Consider the following 13,938-nt stretch of genomic DNA (forward strand, 5'->3'; position numbering starts at 1 on the left):
TACTAATGCCTAACAGTTTACATTTTATGGTTCTTTCATTTAGAAGAACTTGTTTGTCAATCTCTCTCCTGGTAAATGCATGGATGGGGGAAACAAATACTTTAAAGTTGATGGAAATTTTGAATGTCTAAGAAAGGGATATAAGGTATGTAAATGAAAGTTGTAAATGTCTGAGAAAGTGGTTTAAAGTATGTGAAAATGAGACTTAAAGAGTTTAAAATTTCAGAGTTTTAAAATATTAATCAGTGGAGTTCTGATATGCTATGAAAACCACCAGGTGAAAGCACTGGCTAGTCTTCTCATAGTTACAGGATCAAACTTTTTAATGTCCTTTCATTCCTGTTGAAGATATACTTCAGTGATTCTCATTGTGCTGAAATCTTACCTGTCATTAAATATTCAGAGAGAGGAAAGGCTGTCCTTTTTTTCCCAGAACCATCCTTTTTTTTTGTGCCCAAGCTTATTTGTAAAGCATCAGTCTACTCCAACTGTTTACAGACACTTGTTACCTGCTTTTCCTACAGTGGGATTTTCAGTGTAGATTATAGATTGTGTTCATGTAAATATATTTAGAACTTGTATATTTGTGTGTAAACTTTAAACAACTATGATTTAAACTCCAAGGAGTTGAGACTTGATCCACCTATCACAGGTCAAACAGAATATAGACTAATACTGGTCAATTAACAATTCAGTCTTTTCTGTCTTTTATCTATCTTTGAGGATGGGCTCTTTTCTTCCTCCTGTGTTGGGACTCCTTCTCTCTCTGGCTGCAGTCGGCTACTGACCTATGGTTTCTCTATCTTGTGAAAGCATTCTTAAGAGTTCTTTACTTCCGGAATAAATTAGACATCCTTGATTTTTTTTCTCTTCAAGTACTCCCTAACAATACAAGTACCAGGACCTTAGGTTAGTATGTTTGTTTCCTACTCAGAGGGGAATATACATTGAAGTTTTCAGCCAAGGACCACCCTATTCCCAAAACTGATGTTCAAATTAACTTATGTACCATTATAGCATCAACTGTAAAACAGGAATATGAAAAAGCTTAATGATTCCTCCACATTATCAAAAATAATCTCAGAGAGATAACATGGCAGATGAATATTTCAGAAAGTAAAGAGATGAACAATAGAATAGAAGACAGAACCAAGCAATGAATTCAATTGGGCAACGAGATAAGAATCAGGAGTCTCCATGAGAACTCGGATAAGGGATAGAATAAACAGCTGTACACAGGAAAGACTGAGTAGCATAAAAGACAAATCATAAGACAAAATTGAGATTGTGAGAGAGGAGAAAGACAGATAGAAAGGTTGCAAATTAAAATCATAAAACCACCAATCAAATCAGAGAACATTGGGTTTCCAGCAGAGCTAACTAATCAGAGAACAGAATATGGGCATAAATGACATGAATTTCAGAACACTCCATTACAACATCAGTGATAAATAAATAAGTTATAAGTATGATCACAGTGTCTAAACTCTGAGATACTTTAAAGATACTAAAGCCAGAACACGTGAAACCGGAGATTCTAAGATTTGTACTGAGAACACAGGGATATTCAAGTTCACTCTAACAGAAACTCTCCAAAAACAGAAACTTTCTCTGGAAAGAAACAGATATTCAAACATAAGACATTTAGATGGCCAAATAAACCTGAGAAGAATAGAAGCTTATCTTGACATATTAGCGTAGTGTGTTAAAAATATATGTCTTACCATGGAATCACACCATGGAGCAGACACAAAAGTTGTTCTTTTTTCTATCCCTGATTTGTTTTTGCCTGGAAATATAACAAAGAAAAGTGGAAATGTTTGCAGAGGCACTATGAAGCAGAAAAAAATGTGAAACTGTTTTTCACATTGTTCTGTATCTAGTTCATTATTCTCATTGGAATTACATGTGTTTAGCAGGTCATGTACTATCTTTTAACCAGAACAACCATAGCACATTCAAGCAAGTACTCACAGGTCGAACTTCCATAGTAGACTTGGTTCTCTGTCAAAAATGTTCTGGAGGTATTGGGATGTATCAAGTGGGATGGAAATGGGGATAAATATAGCGAGGTTAAAGTCTGCCTCCAAGTAGGTGTTGGTCTTCCCATAATAACAAGTGATCAGAGACATCTCCATTGATGCATACATAGGTTGTAGGAGGAGGCTGAGGCAAAGCAAAGGAAGGGACATGTCAGGCTTTTCACTACACAGACAGTCCCCTGCATTGAGGCATATCCAAGGAGATTATTGGCTTAGGTCCTGGAGCAGGATCAGACCTAAACAGTGTCAGAAAAGACTTTGTATGCTACAGCTGCTTCCTACTGTTGCTTCAGGCTCTCAGTCTGTGCAAAACCAAACTTTTACATTACAGGTCAGTACAAACATTGTAGCAAAGTCCAGATATCTGAGGGTCATGGTACTGAGATATTTTTGTCACTGTACCCAGACTTGCTCTGAATTTGCTGTCTTTTTATTGTTCTATTTTCCTCTCATCCATGTACTCTTGGAATCTCATAGCCCTGGGGCTCTGCACCTGGTTCCTCTATGTGGCTGAAAAACATGTTTGGTTCTTTCTTTCTTCCACAACCTGTGTGATTTCATCATGGTCCACAGTGACTTTGGAGAGCACCAGAGTCTGAGACAGAATTGTAGGTCATCAAAAAACAGTTGATTGTTTCTGGACTGGTGTTGTTAAAGATAGTTTGAAGATTTGATTTCCTCTAGTAAGGGGAGCAGGGGCAGTCACTTTTTGAACACTTTACTACATCTTTGATCACTTCCACCAGTCAATGTGGCTAAACTAAACAACAGGAAAAATAGATCCAGACAGTTTTGATGAGACCTGATAGGCTACAGTAAGATAGTAGAAGAGGAGGACATTCCTATCATCGGGGAGAGACATCGGGGTAGGAGCTGCAGAAGGAGAGATTTCAATCATACTTTGACATGAGGTTTTGACCAAGAAAGTAAACACTACTGACTCAGCCTTATGCAGGACACCTGGGTTCGGGGTTCACAACTCAGCTTTTGCATTCAGACCTCCTCCAGGACATCTGGCACCAAATTCAGAATTATACAGCACCAAAAGAGGGGGCAAGATGCTCATAGGCAATTTAAGTCATGACAAATAACACATTTACAACTTGTATGCTTAGCCTAGATTATCAGCCACTTTCCTCTTTACATTCTTTCCTGATTAAAAGACAAACATTAACCACCTTAAGAATCAGGATAAGAGTAAGTTTTGGAACCTGTGATTATGAACTCAGGTTTGAACCTGGCAGCAGAAGTCTTGAGATGGCTGAACTCAGTCAACTATCTCATAATAACAAACAAAAAGAAAAGTACTTCACCTCTAAACTTTTTCTACTTTACTGTAATACTCTTTATCATAATTACTACTGATATAATTTCATGGTATTTTTATTATATATATTGTTATAATAAGATATATACTGTATAATGCAAATCAAAATTTGATATCTAACTTAACTAAAATCCATTCATGAAAATGCAGCCATGAAATTTCAAAAGAGCTAAAACTGCAAGAGGCTTTGAAGGTAGGAAAGTGAAAAAATGATGTACTGTTAATTCTTCTATATAAACAAACAAAATAATTAATTGATGCCTCCCATGTATAATCTTGCAAAATTTGGTTACTGGAATTTTAAAAAACTATATAGTGATTACACACACAAATCTATCTATCTATCTATCTATCTATCTATCTATCTATCTATATCAATCCAGATATAGATAAATATACCTATACAGTGAAATTTCTATGTAGGCACCAGCTTAATTTCTCTATGTTCAGTGAGTTGTGTAAGTGATGTATTCAGCGATAGAGACTTGCAGTGAATTTATGGAGAGCAAATTATAATATTGATCAAAGTGTACATTGTTTGGGCATTCCAATAAGACTCCTTTGGCCACCACCTCAAGTAGATATAATCCATTCTTCATTGATGACAAGTGACATCCTGTTGTGACTCTCATATTCGTTCATTTGGATCACCTTCAGGTATGTATATATTTTAGGAAACTCCTGCTCTATTAGGTTACTACAGTACCATTCAATTGACATTTCATCTTCACTGTCTTTCTTCATATTATTTTCCTTAATGTCCTCTTTCTTCCCCACTTCCAACCGATTCTTCTTTATTATCCCATCCTCCATCTATAAATAACTAATTTACTGACCTATCCTAGGGAGATCTAGTTACTTGTGCTAGAACACTAGTCCCTTATTCTGTGTGTATCCTACAAGGTTTTATGTACTGTAGGTTTATCATTCACTTTAAAAGTAATATTAACATGTAAGAAGATACATGCCATATTAGTATATTTGAACTTGTGTTACTAGATACTCAGACTGACTTCTTTCTAGTTTGTCTGCAGATAAGCATTTACTTTCACATTTCATGATTTACTTTGTAAAATGACTGAGTACTATTTTGTTGTGTAAATGTCCACATTTTCTTTATCTATTCTTCTGCTATGGATGTCTGGGTTATATCCAATTTCTGGAAGTATTTATTAGAGCAATCATAAACATGTTTGCACAAATGTTTCCATGGAAGGATGAAACATTCTTTGGATATATGCCCAAGAGTAGTAAAGCTGGTTCTTGAGGGAGAACATTCTCCATATTGCTCAGGAAAAGCCACAAGTATGTCCTTAGTGGCTAAACATTTTTGTACTCCTAATAGCAATGTCTGAATATTCTTAGCCATTGTGACTCTCTTTAGACCATACCTCAAACTACTTTTGGTTTCCATTTCCCTGTTGACTATCGATCTTGCACATATCTTTAAATGTTTCTCAGCCATTTGAATTATTTCTTTAAGAATTCTCTTCTGATATCTTTTTCTATTTCTTTCTTCAGAGACTGAAGTTTTTTCCTTATAAGTCTTTCACTTGCTTGGTTAGAGTTACACCAAGGTACTTTATGTCCTTTGTGACTATTGTGAAGGGTGATGTTTTCCCAATTTCTCTCTCAGCACTTTTGTCTTCTGTATACAGGAGTGCTACTGTATTTTTGCATTGATTTTATATCCATCCACTTGGCTGAATAGATTTATCAGCTGTAGGAGTTTCCTGGTAGAATTTTTGGGGTCTCTCAGATATACTACCATATATCATCTGCAAATAGTGACATAACATGAACTCATGGGCTGGCTCTTTGATCACCTCCATCTGAGGGGATAGCAGCCTTACCACTCCACATATGAAAACAAAAAAAGTCAGTCCTGATGAGACCTGATAGACTTGTGCCAGATGGAAGTGGAGGAGGTCCTACCCTATCATTGGACTGGGGGAGAGGCATAGGAGAAGAAAAGTGAGGGTGGGTTGGGAAGCGATAGGGGAGGATGCTACATCTGAAATACAAAGTGAATAAACTGTAATTAATAAGAGTAATAAAAAAGCCTTTATTTAGAATTACATGTGTGCTTTATTTGTATTTTATATATTCTTTATATCTAATTTTTCTTTTGACTTATTTATGCATTTGCATATTAGCCTTTATTTGGGTGTGCAATTGATGAAAGTATTTTAGATTTCTGTACACTTTTACATTTTCAGAATGATGGTAGTCCTTTGTTATGGAGAAGATTTTCAGTTATCTGCTGTATTTTTGAAGATTGTTTATCTTTATGCCTGGGCAAGGGCTAGGAAGATCTCCCCTGCTCATTGATAAGTAAGATTAATAGAGTAATACTCTCCATCCTAAAAAAAAAAAAATCAACATCAACATTCAGTGCAATCCTCATCAAAATTACAGACAATTCTTACTAGATGTTGAAAGGACAATTTTCAGCTTCAAATGGAAGCACAAACAAACCATGAAACCTAAAACAATCCTAAATAATGACTGCAAGAGGGATCACCCATCCAAAGATTAAATTGAACTAAAAAATATAGTAGTAATTAACAGGATGGTATTGGCATAGTTACAACACTTTGGTCAATGATGAGATCGAAGACCCAGGCAGAATACCTATGGACAATTGATATTTTTAAAATAAGAAATCTTGAAATAAATACTGGAAAAAAGATAACATCTTCAACACATTTTTGTGGTCAATCTAGAAGAATGCACATAAAATGATTCAAAAGATCCCTATGTATCACTCTGAACAAAACTCACCAAAATAGATTAAAGAGCTCAGTAAAAGTCAAGAAACAGAGAATCTGATGGATGAGAAATTAAGGAATAGCATTTTATCTAGTCATGAGAATGTCTTTTTCATGTTTTGGACTGTGTTGGTGAGGCTTATCACTTGAGTTTTGTTAGACTTCTTCAGTTTTTTTTTATTTCTAGATACATCTCAGGAACAAACAGTGAGGGTTATAAGTAACCAGATGGCTAGAGGCAGACGTAAGAACACACCCAACAAAAATCAGGACATAATGACCTCACCAGCAACCCCACAAATCAATGGACACTTTAATTCACTAGATATACAAGAAAACGACCTCAAGACTATGATTTTCCAGCTATTAGAGGCCCATAAAGATGAAATGAACAAAGCCCTCAGAGAAATAGCCAAAGAAATCGAGACGAACAGAGGAAACAAATAGAGCTCTCAGAGAATGACCACGAAAATTGAGGAAACAAAGAAGAAATAAACAAAGCTCTCATAGAAATACAGGCAATTATATCCAAAGAAGTAGAGCCACAATTAGTGATACATAGAGAGGAAACGGACAAAAAAATAGAAGTTGTCATTGAAAAGCAGGACTCTACATTCAAACAGATGAAGGAAATGGTGCATGATATGAAAACAGAATTAGAATCAATAAAGAAAACACAAATAGAGAAAAACCAGGAGCTGGAGAACATAGAGAAAAGATCAGGAACTACAAAGTTAAGCATCACCAACAGAATACAAGAGATGGAAGAAAGAATCTCAGGAGCTGAAGATACACTTGTGGAAATTAACATGTCTCTCAAAGAAAAAATAAAATCAGAAAAGTTCCAAACACAAATCATCCAAGAAATCAAGGACACCATGAAAAGACAAAGTCTAAGAATAATAGGAGTAGGAGAAAAAAAAAATCAGGCTCAAAGGTCCGGAAAATATTTTCAAGAAAATTATAGAAGAAAACTTTCCCAACTTAAAGAAGGAGATGGCTGTAAACATACAAGAGGCCTACAGAATACCAAGTAGACTAGACCAGAAAAGAAATTCTTCACGTCACATCATAGTCAAAACACTGAACCTACAGAACAAAGAAAAAATTCTAAAAGCAGCAAGGGAAAAAGGCCAAGTAACATATGAAGGTAGACCTATCAGAATCACACCAGATTTCTCAACAGAAACTATGAAAGCCAGAAGGGCCTGGACAGAAATCATACAGTCCTTAAGGTACCACAGATTCCAACCCACACTACTATACCCATCAAAACTTTCAATCAACATAGACGGAGAATTCAAAATATTCCAAGACAAAACCAAATTTAAACAATATCTTCATAGTAACCCAGCTCTACAAAAGTTACTAGAAGGAAAACTCCAAACCAAAGAAAACAACTACATCTAAGGAAACAGAGAAAATAGATAACTACACAACAACAACAACAACAACAAAAACAAAAGAATACAAGCAATGAAACTCAGTGACACCACCAACCCCACATCTAAAGTAAGTAACAATTGTTGGTCACTAGTTTCTATCAACATCAACGGACTCAACTCCCCAATAAAAAGACACAGACTAACAGAATGGTTGCAGAAACAAGATCCATCATTCTGCTGCATCCAAAAAACATACCGATGCAACAAAGACAAACACTACCTTAGAGTAAAGGGCTGGAAAAATGTCTTTCAAGCAAATGGTTCTAGAAAACAAGCTGGAGTAGCCATCCTAATATCTAATAAAATAGACTTTCAACCCGTTAATCAAAAAAGATAAGGAGGGCCATTATATTCTCATCAAAGGAAAAATCCACCAAGAGGACATCACAATTTTGAATATCTATGCCCCAAATACAAGAGCACCTACATTCATAAATGAAACAATATTAAAGCTTAAATCACACATTGATTCTAATACCCTAATAGTGGGAGACTTCAACATTCCACTCTCACCATGGGACAGATCAACTAGACAGAAAACAAATAGGGAAATAAAAACACTTACAGAGAGCCTAAATCATATGGACCTAATATACGTCTACAGACCGTTTCACCCAAACTCAAAAGAGTACACCTTCTTTTCAGCACCGCATGGAACCTTCTCCAAAATAGACCATAGAGTTGGTCATAAAGCAAGCCTCAACAGATACAAAAAGATTGAAATAATCCCTTGTATTCTATCTAACCACCATGGACTAAAGCTGGACCTCAACAACAGAAATAACAAAAAGCTGACATGCACATGGAAACTGAACAACTTGTTACTCAATGACAGCTGGGTTAAGGAAAAAATAAAGAAAGAAATTAAAGACTTCCTAGAATTCAATGAAAATGAAGGCACAACATACCCAAATTTATGGGACACATTGAAAGCAGTGCTCAGGGGAAAATAGCACTAAGTGCCTGCAAGAAGAAATTCATAACATCACATACAAACAACTTAATGGCCCAACTGAAAACCCTAGAAAAAAAAAAAGGAGCAGATACACCCAAGAGGAGCAGATGGCTGGAAATAATCAAACTCAGGGCTGAAATCAATCAATTAGAAACAAATAAAACTATTCAAAGAATCAATGAAACACAAAGCTGGTTCTTTGAGAAAATCAACAACATAGACAAACCCTTAGCCAAACTAACTAAAAAGCAGAGAGAATCTATCCAAATCAACAAAATCAGAGATGAAAAGGGTGACATAACTACAGACACTGAGAAAATTCAAACAATCATTAGTCATACTACAAAAGCCTATATGCCACAAAATTAATTTGAAAACCTAAATGAAATGGACAATTTTCTTGATAGATTCCATCTTCCAGCATTAAGTCAAGATCAGGTAGAAAGACTGAGTAGCCCTATATCCCCCAAAGAAATTGAAGCAGTCATTCACAGTCTCCCCTCCAGAAAAAAAACCTGGGCCAGATGGTTTCAGCGCGGAATTCTACCAGACCTTCAAAGAAGTGCTAACGCCAATTCTCCTCAAACTATTTCACAAAATAGAAACAAAAGGTACATTACCAAACTCATTCTATGAAGTGACAGTCACCCTGATACCTAAACCACACAAAGACCAAACAAAAAAGAGAACTTCAGACCTATCTCTCTTATGAACATTGATGCAAAAATACTCAAAAAAGAAATACAAACAGAATCCAAGAACACATCAAAGATATCATCCATCACGACCAAGTAGGCTTCATTCCAGGCATGTAAGGGTGGTTCAACATATGGAAATCCATCAATGAAATACACCACATAAACAAACTGAAGGAGAAAAACCACATGATCATCTCCTTAGATGCTGAAAAAGCATTTGACAAAGTCCAACACCCATTCATGTTTAAAGTCTTGGAGAGATCAGGGATACAAGGCACATATCTAAACATAGTAAAGGCAATATACAGCAAGCTATAGCCAACATCAAAATCAATGGAGAGAAACTTAAATCAATCCCACTGAAATCAGGGACAAGACAAGGCTGCCCACTCTCTCCATACCTCTTCAACATAGTACTTGAAGTCCTAGCCAGAGCAATAAGACAACTAAAGGAGATCAAGGGAATACAAATAGGAAAAGAGGAGGTCAAAGTGTCACTATTCGCAGATGATATGATAGTATATATGAGCGACCCCAAAAATTCAACTACAGAACTCCTCCAGCTGATAAACACCTTCAGCAAAGTGGCAGGATACAAAATCAACTCTAAAAAATCAGAAGCCCTCCTGTATACCAAAGACAAAAAAACTGAGAAAGAAATTAGGGAAACAACATCCTTCACAATAGCCACGAATAACACAAAATACCTTGGGGTGACACTAACTAAGCAAATGAAATACCTGTTTGAGAAAAACTTCAAGTATGTGAAGAAAGAAATTGAAGAAGATATCAAAAGATGGAAAGATCTCCCGTGCTCATGGATTGGTAGGATTAACATTGTGAATATGGACATACTGCCAAAAGCAATCTACAGATTCAATGAAATTCCCATCAAAATACCAACTCAATTCTTTACAGTCCTTGAAAAAAAGATTCTCAGCTTCATATGGAGAAACAAAAAATCCAGAATCTCCAAAACAATCCTGTACAACAACAGATCATCTGGAGGTATCTCCATCCCCGATCTCAAGTTGTACTACAGAGCAATAGTAATAAAAACTGCATGGTGTTGGCATAAAAACAGAAAGGAGGATCAATGGAACTGCATAGAAGACCCAGAAATAAACCCACACACCTATGAATACTCGATTTTTGACAAAGAAGCCAAAACCATTCAATGGAAAAAAGACAGCATCTTCAACAAATGGTGCTGGTCCAACTGGATGTCCACATGCAGAAAAATGAAAATAGATGTATATCTATCACCCTGCACAAAACTAAAGTCCAAGTGGATCAAAGACCTCAACATAAAACCAGATACTCTAAACCTGTTAGAAGAAAAAGTGGAGAACAACCTAGAACTCATTGGCACAGGAGACAACTTCCTGAACAGAACACCAACAGCACAGGCTCTAAGAGCAACAATCAATAAATGGGACCTCATGAAACTGAAAAGTTTCTGTAAAGCAAAGGACTCCGTCATCAAAACAAAACAACTGCCTACAGATTGGGAAAGAATCTTCACTAACCCTTTATTTGATAGAGGACTAATACCCAGTATATACAAAGAACTAAAGAAGCTGAAAAGCAGCAAATCAAGTAATCCAATTAAAAAATGGGGAACAGAGCTAAACAGAGAATTCTCAACAGAGGAATATCGAATGGCAGAGAAACACTTAAAGACATGCTCAACCTCATTAGTCATCAGGGAAATGCAAATCAAAACAACCCTGAGATATCACCTTACACCCATCAGAATGGCCAAGATGAAAAACTCAAGCGACAACACATGCTGGAGAGGTTGTGGAGAAAGAGGAACCCTCCTCCACTGCTGGTGGGAATGTAAACTGGTACAACCACTCTGGAAATCTGTCTGGCGCTTTCTAAGACAATTAGGAATAGTGCTTCCTCAAGACCCAGCTATACCACTGCAAGGTATATACCCAAAGTTTGCTCAAGTACACAAAAGGGATACTTGCTCAACCATGTTTATAGTAGCTTTATTTGTAATAGCCAGAACCTGGAAACAACCCAGATGTCCATCAACAGAGGAATGGATACAGAAATTGTGGCATTTTTACACAATGGAATGGAAAGGGGCACGGTGGAGATGAGGGAGGGAGGGAGGGAGGGACTGGGAGGGAATGAGGGATCGGGACACGGCTGGGATACAGAGTTAATAAAATGTAACTGATAAAAATAAATAAATAATAATAATAAAAGGAATACTACTCAGCAATCAAAAAGGAGGAAATCATGAAATTTGCAGGCAAATGGTGGGATCTAGAAAAGATCATTCTGAGTGAAATATCCCAGAAGGAGAAAGACAAACATGGGATATACTCACTTATATAGACCTATAAGATATGATAAACATAATGAAATCTATACACCTAAAAAAGATAATCAATTGAGCAGACATGGGGTAAGATGATCAATCCTCGTTTAGAAAGACAGATGGGATGTGCATTGAGCGTATGACAGGAGTCTACTGAGTGCATCTGAAAGACTCTAACTAGCAGTGTTTTCAAAGCAAAGACTCATGACCAAACCCTTGGCAGAGTACAGGGAATCATAAGACAGAAGGGGAGTTAGTCTGATGGGGAAAGGATAGGAGCTCCACAAGGATCAAATATATCTGGGCACAGGGTCTTTTCTGAGACTGACATTCAACCAAGGACCATGTATGGATATAACCTAGAACTTCAGGTCAGATGTAGCCTGTGGTAGCTCAGTAACTAATTGGTTTCCCAAAGTGAGGGGAACAAGGATTATTTCTAACAGGAACTCAATGACTGGCTCTTTGGCCTCCCCACCCCCGAAGGGAGGAGCAGTCCTGTTAGGCCACAGAGGAGGGCTTTGCAGCCAGTCCTGAAGATACCTGATAAAACAGGATCAGATGAATGGGGAGGAGGTCCCCCCCTATCAGTGGACTTGGAAAGGGGCACGGTGGAGATGAGGGAGGGAGGGAGGGACTGGGAGGGAAAGAGGAAGCGGGACACCGCTGGGATACAGAGTTAATAAAATGTAACTGATAAAAAAAATAAAATTAAATTAAAAAAAATCATGCAAATACAACCTAAGCACCTCCTGAGACAAGGGGCAGCTGGGCTGGTAGCGAAAATTCCTTGCAAGTGTAAAACTGGAATACACTTGAAATAAAAGAGCTTTCCCAGCTCTACAGTAACCTTGTTCTTACATGCTGATTATCTATACATAGCAACCTAAAGAAATACAAATAGGAAAATAAGCCCACATGAATCCTGTATACTCCTGGTTGTGCAAGTCCATCAAAGTATAAACAGCAATGTATATACCAAACTGTGCCTTAAGATGAATTCTCTGATGGAATAAAGAGAACAATCAAATCACTTGAAAGCTAAGTGAGAGAGAGCACCTGCAGTGGTAGGCTGGCTGTCTTTACTTAAGAAGAGTCACTTCATTCTGTAATGCCGGCACATAAGTCCTGAAACAATAGTCCTAGAGATGTTTCAAGGTGCAAGGATCCTGTGGCCTTTCCAAGCAGCAAGTGTTCATTCCACTGGGATATCCAGACTCCCCAACCCCACCGCCCCAGGCCAGGCAGGAGGCAACACTGGACTCCCTGCACTTCTTTTCCGGGACGACTGGCCCCAGTATCACTCTTCCTCAGGATGCAGGGCACAAGTGTAGCCCTAGGAACTCCACACAGTGTGCTCCCGCCCTCCCAACTCCTGTGGCCCGAGGGCGCGGTCCCAGGTACCAGCAGCCTCCACAGAAGCTCTTGGCAGAACCTGGGCAGGCTCTCCGACCTGCCCAGCCCGCCAGCCTCCAACTGCACAGCCCTAGCCTCACCCCGCGACTGCCATCCTGCGGGTCCCTCACACACGCCCACAGCCAGCCAGGGACAACCGCTCCGCGATGGCCAACACCCGTGGACCTGCCGCTCCTCCACCTTGGGAGCCAACGCTCTCCCCTCCCCAACTCCCAGCCACTATGCCTGCCCCAGCACCACCTAGCCCACTGGATGGCTGCTGGGGGCGGAGGCGGAGCCCAGAGGCAGAGGCGGAGGAGGAGCCCAGCCGGGGGTCGTAGCCCGGGGGCAGAGGCGGAGCCCGGGAGAGAAGGGAGGCGGAGCCCAGGGGGCGGAGGCGGAGCCCGGGAGAGGACGGAGGCGGAGCCCAGGGGTGGAGGCGGAGCCCAGGCATCAACAGCCCCACACCCTTACCTGGCTTCTCCTGGTCTCAGCCTACCACAATGAAGCTCTGCCATGACCGCTGCCACCGCGACCGGGAAGCGGGTTCCCGTCGCCGCCCTCGACGCTGTCGCCCACCAGGCCCGGGACGAGCTCAGCGTCTGTAGACCTAGCAATGGCGCTTGCATCATGCTTGACAATGGAGGCGCGCACTGCGCTTGCGCTGGTCCTCATGAAAGCCCCTCCCCCGCCCCACCCGAGAAGGTTCTGCATTCTGGGTCGGGGTGCTGTGAGCCCTGAATTTTACTATTAATTTTACAGGACAAAAGGATCTTTGAGATAAGTGTACCTCCAAGCATTTCTCTCCTGTTTTCAAACCCCTTGACTTAGCTACTTTTCTATCACTGTGCTAAGATATCATGACCAAGGCTGCTTATAGAAGAAACATTTGGTTGGGTACCTAGAGTTTCAGAGGGTCAGTCCATGACCAACATGAAAGGGACCATGGTGGCAGACAGGAATGGCA

At 39.1% G+C, this 13,938-nt stretch overlaps 1 protein-coding gene across 1 annotated transcript in view; it reads right to left on the reverse strand.

Moving 5' to 3' along the window:
- Positions 1 to 13,603, reverse strand: part of LOC132651212 (vomeronasal type-2 receptor 116-like) — a 42,655-nt gene extending 29,052 nt beyond the window's left edge. The window contains exon 1 of the mRNA XM_060376462.1: positions 13,446 to 13,603. Coding sequence (XP_060232445.1) covers positions 13,446 to 13,603 — 158 coding nt within the window. The remainder of the gene's footprint in view (positions 1 to 13,445) is intronic.
- Between the last annotated feature and the right edge of the window lie 335 nt (positions 13,604 to 13,938).

Source organism: Meriones unguiculatus (genome assembly GCF_030254825.1).
Source record: "Meriones unguiculatus strain TT.TT164.6M chromosome 13 unlocalized genomic scaffold, Bangor_MerUng_6.1 Chr13_unordered_Scaffold_41, whole genome shotgun sequence".
Taxonomy (NCBI): Eukaryota; Metazoa; Chordata; class Mammalia; order Rodentia; family Muridae; genus Meriones; species Meriones unguiculatus.